General features: G+C 48.8%; 1 protein-coding gene across 2 annotated transcripts; it reads left to right on the top strand.

The window, feature by feature from the left end:
• The first annotated feature begins 1,239 nt into the window (after nt 1-1,239).
• On the top strand, nt 1,240-9,161 carry LOC121011117 (putative serine protease 45). 2 transcript variants are annotated; one of them, XM_040445142.1, is made up of 6 exons: nt 1,240-1,393; nt 3,181-3,255; nt 6,339-6,486; nt 7,050-7,324; nt 8,161-8,324; nt 8,661-9,161. In XM_040445142.1, the coding sequence occupies exons 1-6, from the start codon at nt 1,288-1,290 to the stop codon at nt 8,892-8,894; spliced, it is 1,002 nt and encodes a 333-aa protein (XP_040301076.1). In that variant the 5' UTR covers nt 1,240-1,287; the 3' UTR covers nt 8,895-9,161. The 2 variants fall into 2 exon arrangements, with proteins under 2 accessions (XP_040301076.1, XP_040301077.1); XM_040445143.1 differs by having other exon boundaries at nt 1,242-1,393; nt 3,181-3,207.
• Nucleotides 9,162-14,463: the final 5,302 nt, after the last annotated feature.

The raw sequence follows: 14,463 nt of genomic DNA, 5'->3' as shown, positions 1-14,463 counted from the left end.
GAGAGGGGGAGACACAGAATCAGAAACCGGCTCCAGGCTCTGAGCCATCAGCCCAGAGCCCGACGCGGGGCTCGAACTCACGGACCGCGAGATCGTGACCTGGCTGAAGTCGGACGCTTAACCGACTGCGCCACCCAGGCGCCCCAACTTCTTCTTCCTAAAACATCTTAATCAAGTGTTCTTGGTCAGCAGGCATCTTTTCCCCCATCGTAAGGCTCCACTCAGCCCTGTGGTTCATGCTTTAACTGCATCAGATTTCCCCGGAGAGCTTGTTAAAATGCAGATCGCTGGTTCCACTCCTAGAGTTTGTAGTCCTGTAGGTGTGGGGTGGGGCCTGAGAACCACATCTCTAACAAGTTCCAAGCACTGCCTCTGCTGCTCTGGAGAACGCTGCTGTCATTAACAGGAGGAGAGAAGGCAGCCTCCTCTTGACTGCCTTGACATGTAAGTGACACACATCACTTCTACTCACCTGCTAGTCATGGGAACTCATTATATGGACCCCCTTAGATACCAGGCAGGGGAATGTGGTCCCCGGAGCTGGACCCCTCCCCCCATCCCCCAACTAGACAAGAGAAGGTGGAATCTTGGTGGTCAGGTCCCAATCTCTGTCACACCCAGCGGATGCAGAGACCAGATCCTTCTGGAAAAATGCTCTGTGAAGGCCCAAGGCCTGGTATACGCCATCATCTCTTTCAAGACCATCCCCTTGGTGGTCTGTGGAAGAGGAGGCATGTATTTCCTTCTCACGACTTCCCCAAGAGTCCTTGTTCCAGTCATAGGTCCGGCTCAAATGCCACCTTCCCGGGTTGCCTAGCCTTAATGTTCTTTTCTTGTGCTTTCTGTATCTTTTCAGACTCTCAAATCAATATAAATTGTCAGCCTTTCGAATGCACCGAGCCCGGGGAGGGGACCAAGGGTGCGGTCAGAGGCTGGGCGACCAGGTGGCCTCACAGGTCCTGGGAATTCGGGCGGGCCTTCACTACCCAGACTGGGGGGGCACGCTGTCACCAGCTTAAAGCAATTGGGAGTGTTTTCATGGGCTTGGCCACCCGGGGGGCAATCACAGATCAGGGGCTCCGAGGTCATTTTCCAGGAAGAGGCACGAGGTGTACCAGCGCAGATGCCGGAAACGCGCCCGTGGGCGTTGGGGAAGGCGTGGCGCGTTGTCACGTGCTGGGGGCCCCATCACATGACCGGACCCCCGTCACGTGCTGGGGGCGCCCTCACGTGTCGGGACTCGCGGCGCCGCGTGCCTGGGCCTGCAGGTGGCACCTCCCGGGCCTCATGGCCGCCTCGCCGCCGCTCAGCTGCGCTGGAGCCTCGGGGCCCCAGGGCTTGAGCTGCCGCCTCCTCCTGCTGCTGCTGCTGCTGCTGCCGCTGCTGAACTCGGGTGAGGCCGCGCCTCCTCCGCGGCTGTGTTCCGTGTGTCCTCTGCCACCTCCCCCTCCCCAGTCCCCGCTCTGCCCCTCCCAGCACCCCCCCCCCCTTGAGGGCGGCCTCTCGGCCTGGCCCCCTCTTTGGCTACCTGGGACTCTGTGGACCCCGCCTCCCCATGGTCACCCGCCCTCCACCGCCACCCCTCAGGGTGGCGCCAGACTCCTGCCGCCCTGGCCTCCCTCAGGTGCCACCCGCCCTGCCGCCTCCTGGGGACCTGCAGGGCAGAGGACCCCCTGCATTTCCTCTCTCCCGATGCGCAGCCACTTCCTCCCCAGTCCGCGCGGGCCTGGTGGCCGAGACCGAGCCGCCCTCCCGGGCGTGGTCTGGCCTCCCCGACCCCAGGCCGCTGCGCAGGCGCTGCAGGCCAGAGGCGCGTGGTCTCCGTGCGCTGAAACTGGGATGCAACGTCCCCCTCTTCTGCCCCCGGCCCACTCCTCCCGTTGGCGCCCCTCTTGTCCTCCGAAGACGCAGGCCCCCAGGTGCTGTCCTCCTTGAGTGCCTCCAGCCCGCAGAGGCCCCTCCGAACCCCACTATTCAGCCCCCCCCAACTTTCTTTATCAATCAGAGATAAACCTCCTGTTCAAGGTCAGGATGCTGACCCTGCTCTGGACCCGCGCTGCGCTGCTCGGTCATTTTCTTGGAGGTCTCCAACCTCTCCCTCCCTGTCTGCCGAGCTGCCTCTCCCCGCGCCTTCCCCTCACTGCCAGGTTTCTCCAAGTAACAGTTTCCACTTGGTGCTGCCTTCACTGCTTCCTCGCTTCTCCCGTAATCCGTAGCCATTCCGGCCATGCCTCTGTCCTTGTCCCTGACTTTTCTACCACTTCCTCCGTTTTCACTTTTTCCAGTCCCTTGGTTTCTCCAGCCATAACTCCTGATTCTTCTCTGCCTCAGGGTAACTCCCTTGCTCCCAACTCCTTGGGGTCCAAAGCTGAGGCTCTCATCTGACTACAAACTGGGTTCTCTTATTCTCTTCTCCTCAGCTCGGCGGCTAGGAGGCATTGTTCCCTAAAATCCGAAAGTGAGGGTTACCCAAGACCTAGCCATCTGCCAGCACCCCACATCCAGCTCTCCATGCGTGTTCTCACTGCCACTTCCTCATTTAGACCACCTCTTTTCTTGCCTGTGTCCTGCGGAGCCTCTGGTGGGATCTCACTGCCTGGTCGGTCATCTTCCTACTTCCTCTTCACACTAGAAGCCTGACCATGTCACCCTTCCTCCCTCCTCCCAGAGGGTCTCTTTGCTTCTCGGCCTGGCTTCTGAGCCTCCCCGCCTCCGTGACTGACCCCGACTTTCCTCCATGGCATCATTTCTTGTCATCCTAGAGCCTTGTCCTTTATCCTCTGGAGGCTCTGGCACACACCGTGGTGTTTCTTTCGCACGGAATGTCATTGTCACTTTTCTGTTTTACCTTCTTTTCATCTTTAAGGCCTGGCACAGTCACCCTTCTTCTCAGAAGCGTCCTTGTCCACCACTTCTTCTGGGCTCCCCTGACACCTGTGACCTGGTCCCTGCATTGATCGCACACAGGCGACTGTGTGTGTTTACTCCTGTCTCCCCTGCTGGACAGGGTGTTCCTAGAGGGCACATACAGCCTGTATCTGTTGGATACGCTCTGTCCCCTCCCTGGCCTCGGGCTCCAGGCTGGGAATGGAATGAGAGGGGAGGGAATATTTGGCGAATGAACAAATTAACCGATTCATGACCTCTTCCTTTGTTTCTGTTCCCCCTTTTCTCCTCCAGGTTATAAAGAAAACAATTCCATACCAGGTGGGGAGGGTGAGCCCCTGCGCCAGGAAAACCTCAGCTCCTGGGAGGGTGTGTTCTGAAGAGGGTCACACAGATAGTGTTTCTGGGTGCGTGGGAACCTGGAATTTAGTCTGACCTGTCTGCTTTCCGAAGGGCCTTTTTCCTTAGACGGCAGGGATGGCGGGGATGGTGGGTTGCTCCTGCTGTTCAAGGCCTTCTGTGGTCACGGGTCCTCCCTGATTTGTTACGAATTGTTCAGTTAAGTTACCTCTTCCTGCTTCTGTCCATGCCCCACTGCCATCCTCCCCTCCCCGTCCTTCCAGCCTTTCCTGTATGTCCAGTGCATATCCCTGCTTGTGCGTAGTCTCGTCAAAATACACGTTGTGGTTTTGTGTGCATGTATTTTTAACTTACGTTAAATGGTGTTTCTCTAGATCCCTTTCTGTTTCCTCCAACTTATGGAACACTGTGCGAATACAGATAGGTCAAGGAACACACGCGTCATTTTTTCAGAATCAGTTGAGGGTAACATACACCATGACTCCTTGTCTCTAAATACGTAGGTGTGTATTTTCTAAGAATATTCCTTTACGTAGCCGTAGTATCAACTTATCAACTTATTACTTATCAACCACTTATCAACTTCACACATTTACATGGATACCATACTTTTATCTATCGTCCGTAATCTCATTTGGTCAGCCCTCTGCATTCCTATCGGCCATTTGTGAACAGACCTACTAGATGCAGCTTTTAATCTGTTTTCGCCCATCTAACAGATGAAAAATGGCTTCTTGATTTAATTGACATTTTTCTCATTATTAAGGAGTTTCAGCATGCCTCAATGTGCTTTTGGCCTCTCGAGTTTCTTCTTCTAATAAATCGCCCTTATCCTTGGCCTGTTGTCTGTTGTTCTTTTTTTCTTATTGATTTCCTAGAGTTCCCTGTATGTTCCTAATGAAAGTCTGGTGCCGATTTTAGATAATTGCAAATATTGCCTCCCAGCCTGTCATTAACTTGATTAATCAAAGTAATCAGTTTGATGCTTTATGGATTTTAAAAAAATGTTGATTTATTTTTGAGAGAGAGAGAGAGAGAGAGAGTGCGAGCCAGGGAGAGGCAGAGAGAGAAGGGAGACAGAGAATCTGAAGCCGGCTCTGCACTGACAGCAGAGAGCCCGACGTGGGGCTCAAACCTACGAACCATGAGATCATGACCTGAGCCAAAGTCGGATGCTTAACTGACTGAGCCCCCCAGGCGCCCCTGTGGACTGTGTTTTGAAGTTTTTGTTTAAGGAGCCCTTTCCTGCCCCATGTCACACAGTTCATCATTAACTTTACATTTTCACTTTCTAGGTCTTCGAGTGCTGGTAGGAAAGAATCCAGTTTTGTTTTTCTTATTTTCTTTATAGTGAGTCAGTTTTCCCAGCACCGTCTACTCAACATGCATCTTCCACCCACCGATGGTGGTGGCTCCTTTATTTACATTAAATTCCTATGTTCCCAGAACAACCTCAGGCTCTCTGTTCTTTTCCATTGCTTCCATCTGTCAGTCCTTGTCAATACCACACTGTTTTTGTTATTATGGTTTTGGTGTGTGTCTAGATATCTGCTAGGACAAGTGTCCCTTTATGTTCCACTCTCTCAGAGACCGAGCTATTCATGGACCTTTGTTTTTCTATGTCAGTTGTAGAGTGTAAAGTTTCCTAAAATTCTAACTTGGAAAATGACTTTCTAGATTAACTTTGGGAAGAATGACATCTGAAATGTCCAGTTGTTTATGTAAAAACAAGGGCTGGCTCCCTGTTTATGCTGATCATTTTCAGTGTCCTTTATTAGAGTCTAAAGTGTATCACCACAGAAATCTTACGTAGTGCTGGATAGGTTAATTCCTCAGTGCCTGTGATTTTTTTGTTATTGAGAATGTATCTTGTTTCGAATATAATTTCTAGTGGATTGTGCTGGAGTAGAGAAGTGTCGTTGATTTCGAAAGTCAGTTGTTGAAGTATTACCTGCGTACACAAAAATACACAAATTCTAAGTGTCCAGCATAAGAAATTATCCCGTAGAGAATACATCTGTGTAATCACTGCCTTGGTCAGAAAGTAGAACAATGCCAGGAGCCAAAAGCTCCCTTCTACTCTCTCGGTGATTCTCCTGCCCTCTGCCCACAAAGTACCATCATTCCTGGCTTCTGACAGTATAGTGTCATTTTGTGTGTTCCTTAACGTTATATGGTGTTTGCTATAGGTTTGTGGCATGTAACTTTTGTTAAGGATTTCCTTTCCGTTCCTACCTTGCTAAGTAACAGGTGGTTTTTGGGTTTTTTTTTTTTTTTTTTAGTCATTAGTATGTGTTGAGTTTTTCAAATGTCTTTTTCTGTGTCTACTGAGAAAAGCATGGGATCTTTCTCTTGAGAGAAGAAGAACTGTTTATGTGGAGAATACACTAAGGGCTCTTCCATTGTGGGACCACCCTTGCACTCCCGAGACAATCACTACATGATTGTGGGGCATTTTTTCAAAATACAGCGTTGAGTAATATTTTATTTATAATTTTTGCGTCTGTGTTCACTCATACAGTCGTACAACTTGATTGTTGGAAGGACGTGTAAACTGAGGCCGTGTAAGCTGTGGGTGGGGGCTCCGTGGGCTCCATGTGGAGGCTCTTTCTTGAATGGCCTGTGTACAGATTTCTGACACAGAAGGCAGGAGCTTTTCTTAGCTGTGAGTAGTGTGGGGGCAGAGGCCTTTGGCATCTGAGAGATACAGCAAGCTTATGGCCTTTTAGGAACATGGCCTCGGGACTTCTCCCAGATCCAAGAGAATGTATTTCTTGTCCTGGGGCATTTTCTGTGCTTCTCTCTTGTTTTGAGGTTCCCAGCTAATCTCTCCCTGTTGTCTCAGTATCTCTCTCTCTCCTGTGATGTCTTTATGTCTCTGGCTTGAAGCCTTTTATCTCTATCATTGTCATTTTTTTGTCTAGCGCAGTGCCTTTCTCTCACCCTGTCTCCCCATCTTTGAAATGAGAACAAGACCCTGAATTTACAGCTTGGTGCAAATTGTCCTGGGGTGGGGGGGGCATCTCGGTCTCGGGTATCCTCATTCTCCAATATGTGGTCACCGTGTCTCCCCGGCACACTTGTTCCTGAAGTTTGTGGCAGACCCTGGTGGTCGGAAGATTTGGACATGACCCGACATTGGCCCTGGGAGGTGAGCCTCCGGCTGGAAAATGAACACATATGTGGAGGGGCCCTCATTGATCTCAGCTGGGTGGTGACTGCTGCCCACTGCATCCAAGGGTGAGTGTGGCCCCTGTGTCCACGGCCTGGGGACCCAGGGCTGCCATGGGCCCAGCCCATCCTCCTCATTTCCTCTGTGAAACAATGTGGGAGTTGGGAGGTGAAGGGGGAGTAGGAAGGGATATCCGGAATGGGGAAGAGCCCTGCTCAAGGTCTCACAGGGCGCCAGGGGCTGAGTTGAGGCAGGAGCCCAAAGCAGCCGTGACTGCATCCTGAGCAAGGTGACAGGAAAACCCAGCATACACTCCCCTGCCCACCCCCCCCCCCCCCAGTCCTCAGACACCTCCCCCCCCCCATGCACACAAGAACATACACGTATAGCAACACTTGCACGCTTGCATACACCATACATAGATGAGGCCAGCTTGAATCAACTTGAACAGGGGATGAGGAGGCAGCAGCATCCCTGGCCCTGACGGCCTCCAGGCTGGATTAGCGAGATGGAAAGAGCAGAGCACACCGGGCAGGGCTTCTGCTGAGGGAGAGGGTCTTCGGCGGAGGTAGGAGTACTGCGTTGTTTGGAAACCTGACGTCGACTGGCCGAGGCCGTGTGTCTCCCGTAGCACCAAAGAGTACTCCGTGATTCTCGGCACCCCCAAGCTGAAGCCCGTGGACTTCCCGAAGGGCGTCTCGATCCCCGTGAAGGACATCATCATGCACCCCAAGTACTGGGGCCGGACCTTCATCATGGGCGATATTGCCCTTCTCCAGCTTCGGACCCCGGCTATCTTCGGCAAGTACGTGCAGCCCATCTGCCTCCCAGAGGCCGGCTACAACCTGAAGGTTGGGACGCAGTGCTGGGAGACTGGCTGGGGCCAGGTGAAACAGCGCTTCTCAGGTGAGCACGATGGGCTGAGGGTGGGGTGTGGAACCACAGAGGGCGTGCTGCCTTCCTTCTGGGGCCTCGGCTGCTAGACCCTTTCCCGGTGCCTCTCAGGAAGCTTGTGGCTGCCACCTCTGGGCAGTTGTTTGGATGTGTTAGGACGGTCCTCACGGTTTACACCACTGGGCTTGCTGCTGTGGGCACTAACGCAGGTCTAGCGACGCCTGCGCTGGGCACGATCTTTTGTGTCTTACAGAAGCTCGGAGTCAGGGAATCATAAATGTACTCACTCACTCATTCATTCACCTGACGAGCCTCGAGCGTCTGGCGCACCCCAGCCCCCTTGCGTTGGGAACACGAGCCCTACCTGCGGGGCATCCTGAGTGTGGGGGTGGGGGCGCAGGCTGGCAAGGAAGGAGGCCGAGACTTGGTCAGGTGATCTCGAGATCCAGCCGGGAGGGATCTGGGAGGAGCGTCTGAGAAGCCTGAAGGAGGAGCGACTGTTAATCAGGTGACAGAGGGCACAGCCGGTGCCAAGCTCAGAGGCCGGAGAGAAGCAGTATGGGGCTGGGGTCTCCAGCTGTAAGTGGTTGCATTGAAACTTGGATTGTGGCCTGCTCGGTTCAGAAGCAGCTGCTGCCCACAGAGAGGGATCCTGAAAGCCTCAGAGGGTGAGGGGCTTGCCAGACATGGTCCGCGCTGGAGGGAGACAGGCAGGTGAAGGCGGGCACGGGGGTGTGAAGGGATGTGGCTTGGCCGAGTGTCAGAAATGGAGGTGATAGGACACTGGGGAGAGGCCAGGGCTGAGTGGAGTGAGAAGTTCTTTCTCACCCCACTGGGCTCCTCCACAGCCAACTCCACGCTGACCCCAGAGCTGCGGGAAGCTGAGGTGTTTATCATGGACAACAAGAGGTGCAACCGGATTTACCGCAAGAAGTCCCTCATCCCCCACCTTGTCCCCCTTGTCCTGGGGAACGTGATCTGTGCCACCAATTATGGAGAAAACTTGTGCTCTGTGAGTTTCTGGGCGGTTCTGGCAGCGCTTCTCTCGGCAGTGACTCCCAGGGTGGGGGCAGGGGAAGTTCCTGGGGAGGGGCTTGCTGGGCTTTTCCCTGTCTGTCAGCATCACCAGGCGATGCTCTGCTCCCATCCCCTGTGACTTTGCCTTTGCCTGATAACCCTGGGATCGGTCCACAACTGAGGAGCTGAAGGAGGAGGGCCCCATGTAGTGAGGACCTCAAGGAGCGAAAGAATCTTCCAGACAGAACTCAGGGTGGGCATTCTGGGTCCTCTGGGGTCCTGGGTCCCCACGGGGCCCAGGGCTTCCATTGTTCCTCTCTCTTTGCCTTAGGGGGATTCTGGGGGTCCGTTGGCTTGTGAAGTCGAGGGCAAGTGGATTCTGGCTGGGGTGTTGTCCTGGGAGAAGGCTTGTGCCAAAGCGCAGAATCCTGGCGTGTACACCCGTGTCACCAAATACAGCAAATGGATCAAGCAGCAAATAAGTAATGGGGCTCTCTCAGGCCCCCAGACCTCTGCCTGGCTTCTACTCCTGTTCTGGCTGCTGCAGCCCCAGATGGGCCCCTGATCTCTCTTCTCTCTTCTCCCTGCTTTGCCTGTGCTTTATGGGTCCAGGTTCCAGGTCAAGGTCAGACCCAGTTCCTGTGTCGGTATTCAACAAGAGTCAAGGTGGGGAGAGTGGCCCCCGGGAGGATGGGGCCCTGCTTTGGCCTCCCCATGGGGAGGGATGCGGTGGATGACTAGGCCTTGGGTGACCAGGAAAAGGGACGTGTGGCCTAGAAGAGCTCTGGAATTGGGGACCAGGATAGCCGGGATTAAATTTGTGCAAATGTGAGCTGGCTCTGTTCTTTTTTTCTGGGCGACCCTGGGAGGTTAGGGTGGGTGGGAGGGCAGGGCCTCCTAGAATTCATTCTGCCAGCAGACTCCCCAGAGTGGAGGCTGATGGTTTTTGCTATATCACTAGTCCAGGGCCATAGGGAAAGGGCCTGGGCCTCAGGCCTCATCTGTTTCCTCATCTGTAAAGTGGGCCGGCTGGAAGGGGGCAGCCGAAGCATGCCCTGTAGGCTGACAGTAGGAAGGACCCACATAAAGTGCTCCAAATATAGCTTGCTTTCTTTTTTTAAAAATGGCACTAAAAACTGATTATAAAAATTTAGGATTAAGGTTAGGGTTAGGGTTTCATGTTTTTTTGCTTTTAAAATTTTCTTTAAAGATTACAAGTAATATCTGAATACATTCTTGTGATTTACTGAAAGTGTTCAGAAATACATATAAAGAATCCCCCCCTCTCAGCCACCCATGCCGCTGCCTTTCCCAGGAGTAATTTCTGCTGGCATCCTTCAATAAAATGTCTTTATTATTTTTAAAAAATAAATGAGATCTTATATATGTGTTATTAATAGCCTACACTAAAAAATTACACACCTTAAAACACTTTCTATGTCAATACCTAGGGCTATTCATAATTTTACATTCCTGCCTGGGTTCTGCGCGGGTGTGACATACGTTATTTAACCAGCACCAAATTTTAGGCTGTCCTGACTTGTCAGCATGATGGTGGTGCTGCCATTAAAACCCTCCTGCGTGTGCGTGTGCGTGTGCGTGTGCGTGGTGGGGGTGGGGGATGGTACGCTCTGAAACATTTCTGCAGCTGTCTTCCCGAGGGGCTGAGGGGGGGATGGTCATCAAAGGAAACACAAATTTAATAATTTTGGATGAGTACTACCAGATGTATTCCTCCCCAAAGCTGAGCCTGTTTACATTCATATCTACAGTACAGGAGGGTGAATATTTCCCCTCTTGCCAAAAATGGATATTATTAACCTTCTAAAAAGGTGCCCATCCAATGATAGAAAGTTGTATCATTGCTGCCTTTTTTATTTAAAAAAATTCTTAAAAAGTTTATTTACTTTTGAGTGACAGAGAGAGACATGGCATGAGTGGGGCAGGGGTAGAGAGAGAGAGAGGGAGACACAGAATCCGAAGCAGGCTCCAGGCTCTGCACTGTCAGCACAGAGCCCGGCGTGGGGCTTGAACTCACAAGCTGTGAGATCATGAACCGAAGTTGGACACTCAGCCAACTGAGCCACCCAGGTGCCTGTATCATTGCTGTTTTAATTTGGATTTTCTTGATTGGAAAAATATCTTTGCATGTGTTTGCTCATAAAAGATATACTTTTTCTCTAGTAAATCCTCTACTCATATACTTGGCCTATTTTTAAGATTGGGTTGCTTTTCTTTTATGAAAGGGTTTGTCTTTTTTGAATACTGAGCCCTGCTCAGTTATTTTACAAATATTGTCTTGTCTCCTGGAAATATGTGGAGTAGATGGAATTATGGAATTTTTCCATAAAGACCTTTAAAATTATTATGGAGTCAAATCCGTCAGTCTTTACTTCTTTATGGATTTTGCACCTAGCTGAAGGTGGCCGTCTCCATCTCTAGATTATAAGAGCTGTCTTCCCATATTTCTCCTATTATTTTGATAAATTTATTTTTTTGTGTGTATAACTCTGTAATCCATTTGAAATTTCTGTTTATGTGTGGTGTGAGGTGGGGATCTGACTCTGTTTCCAACTGGAGAGCCAGTTCCATTGATACTATTTCTTGTAGAGTCTGTCTTTTCCCTGCTGATTTGAAAATCTGCATTCACAATAAGGAAGTCTTAATCTATTCATGGTATGTTTTTGAAACCTCTGTTATTTTCCCAGTGATCTGTTTGTCCCTAGGGTAGTGCTGTACTGTTTCAAATAGCTTTATGTTATGTTTTGTGAAATGGTAGCAAAAGCTCCCCCTTTTTTAAAAAAAATACTGCCTAATCTACAGTTTATCTTCCATGTGAACTTTACGATCAGTTTGTCAATTTCCATTAGAGGTGCTGTTGGTATTTGAATTGAAATTAAACACACAGGCTAATACGGGGAGAACTATCATTTTCACAATGTTGAATTCCTAGCCAGGGGTGTGGTATATGTCTCCATTCATTCAGCTCTTCTACTCCAGGATGTCTGGAAACATACTGAGTTTGGTTTTCACAAATTTTGGTTATGTTTATTGTGGGTGATATCTTTTCCCATTATATATTTAAAAAAAAGAGAGAGAGAGAGAGAGTGAGCACGCGCATGAGCAGAGGAAGGACAGAGAGAAGAGAGAGACTCCCAAGCAGGCTTCTCACTGTCAGTACAGAGCCTGATGCAAGGCTCAAACTCATGGACTGTGAAATTGTGACCTGAGCCAAAATCAGGAGTTGGAGGCTTAACTGACTGAGCCACCCAGGCACCCTTATTGTTTTCTAACTTTATATGTTAGGTATTTTAAAGCCATTTATTTATTTATTTATTTACTTATTTAAAGTTTGTTTTTTTTTTTTTTTTGAGAGAGAGAGAGAGAGAGAGAGAGAGAAAGTGGGGGAGGGGCAGAGAGAGAGGGAGATAGAATCCCAAGCAGGTTCTGCACTGTCAGCGCAGAGCCCGATGTGGGGCTCAAACTTGTGAACTGCAAAATCATGGCCTGAGCTGAAATCAAGAGTCAGACGCTTAATGGACTGAACCACCCACGTGCCCCTAAAGCTGTTGATTAAAAAAAAAAAAAAAATAGTGATCTTGATTCCCGGTCATCTTGCCAAACTGACTTAATTCAACAGTTTCTCAGTTGATTTCTTTTGCCTTATTTTTGGCTAATCAAATTACCTAAAATGGTGACAGCTACGTCTTGTCCTTTTTGAAAATTGTACCATTTATTTCATCATCTCTGCCTGTGACCCTCAACACAGTGTGAAATAGCCACGATGTGGGGGGTGGGGGATATGTGTGTATCTCAGTATTCGTCTGTTTCACAGATAGTTCCTAGTTAGTCTGTTTCACAGAGACTTCTCTGTGTCCGGCACTGTTTGGGGCCCTGCGGATGCAGTAATGAACAATTAAGATGATTATATGGTTTCTCTTATTTAATTTGTTCTCATAATGAAATTCATTACCAGTTCTTAGTAGATTTCTTAGGTAAATTCCATAACACATTGTGAATTCAATTTGCTGGAATCTTGTTTAGAAGTTCTTCCCCAATGTTGGATTGGTCTACACCTTTCCTTTCTGTTGTACTGTTTCTTCAAGTTTGGTGTCATTGCTGTGCTAGCCTCTTAAAACATGTTGAGAAGCTTTCTGGTATTTTCCTATGTCCCAGAGAAGTGTCTGTAACAGCAGCATTATCTATTCCTTACGTCTGATAAATTGTGCACATAAAACTCACTGGGCCTAATAGCTTTTTAAAGGACAAACGAATCTCTGACTCTTTAAAAACTATCTTGTATAGTTATTGGCTGAGTTGGGTTTCTCATTTCCTTTTGCATAAATTTTAGTATAATCACTTACTTTAGCTTAGATTCTTTTTTTTTTTTTTAAACTTAGATTCTTACATTTCAAACTGATGTATAAAATTTGAACCTATGGCTTCTTTCCCATTTCTAACATTTATATATGTACTCTTGACCTTTTCTTAATACTTAAAGATTACAATTGCCAGCTTATTGTGTTTCGTAGGTGTTTTTATTTTACTTTATTTATTTATTTTTTCAACGTTTATTTATTTTTGGGATAGAGAGAGACAGAGCATGAACGGGGGAGGGGCAGAGAGAGAGGGAGACACAGAATCGGAAACAGGCTCCAGGCTCTGAGCCATCAGCCCAGAGCCTGACGCAGGGCTCGAACTCACGGACCGTGAGATCGTGACCTGGCTGAAGTCGGACGCTTAACCGACTGCGCCACCCAGGCGCCCCGTAGGTGTTTTTAGAAATCCATCTGGCATACCTTATTACTTAGCTTCATGGTATCCATCCGACCCTCATATTACCCCACGTCCTGGTCAGCGGCCCACCCCCTCTGCTGTGCTGCTCATGTTCTTTAGGGGAAAGCTATCACACTCCCAGCTCCCAGAAGGAGTGGCTCATTGGTCTGATCGAGTTAGCATAGTGCAGTGCCCCCGCCACCTGACCCCAGTTGGGTCACCCAGCCAGCGTAAGGCATGGTTAGAAGAGGGGCATGCACACTCTTTCTGTGAATGTGGATGAGGAAGCAGAAGGATGTGGGCTGTTGACAACCATTTTTTTTAAAGTTTTAATTTAAATTGCAGTGAGTTAGCATACAGTGTAATACTAGTTTTAGGTGTGCGATATAGTGGTTCGGCACTTCTGTACATCACCTGGCAAACTGTTTTTCAACAAAGGAACCAACTCAGGATGAAGCCACCACCAATGAGGAGAGGAGACAAATTTTAAGCCTCTTATTTGGGGACTCCTGAATGGTACACACTAACTTTGGGTTTTAGTGCTCAAATCTGCTGCCGCTTTTTATTTCATTAAAGCTCTTTTAGCTTTAGTAATTCTAACCGTCTACTCTTGGGGGACTTATTTTACTGTCCTTTTTCTAACCTCTTGAATATAGTGTGCTTAGTCAGTTATTACAGACTTCTTTGATTTCTGATATTTTCACTTAACTGTGTGAAATCTCCTCTGACTCTCACTTTGACCATATTTCACAGGATTTGGTAGGTAGTGACCTCATTGATTCATTTCTATATTGTTTCTAATTTCACGCGACATACATTTTTAAGGAAGATTTTATCCAAACTTTATTATGTAATGTTTGTTTCATGCAGTTGTAGTCATATTTCTTCTTTTATGTGGAAGTAATTCTTGGGGCGCCTGGGGGGCTCATTCGGTTGAGCATCCGACTCTTGGTTTTGGCTCAGGTCATGGTCTTACAGTTTGTGAGATCGAGCTCCATGGCAGGCTCCGTGCTAAGCGTGGAACCCGCTTGGGAAACTCGCTCTCCCTCTCTCTCTGCACCTCCCTGCTCAAAATAAATAGATAAATAAACTTTAAAAAGAATGATTATTTTTTGTATAGAATTTATTTCAAAATATTTTGCAACCCAGACTTTCCACCATATCCTATTAATCTGAAAAAGTGATGGTTTGTTATAACTGGGGATTACACAGGGAACAATTAGGCAAAACTTATCAGTAAATATCGTTGCTAAACCTCATGCTATACTTCTTATTTAATGCAAGGTGTACATAGAAGGGTGCTCTTTAATTTCCTGATGGATTGTTTGGGGGAGGATGGGGACTTCCTTTCTTCTCCG

The sequence above is a fragment of the Herpailurus yagouaroundi genome, unplaced genomic scaffold (genome assembly GCF_014898765.1).
Source record: "Herpailurus yagouaroundi ecotype Mexico unplaced genomic scaffold, PumYag 193, whole genome shotgun sequence".
NCBI classification, from domain to species: Eukaryota; Metazoa; Chordata; class Mammalia; order Carnivora; family Felidae; genus Herpailurus; species Herpailurus yagouaroundi.
This window is presented reverse-complemented; position numbering and strand designations above follow the sequence as displayed.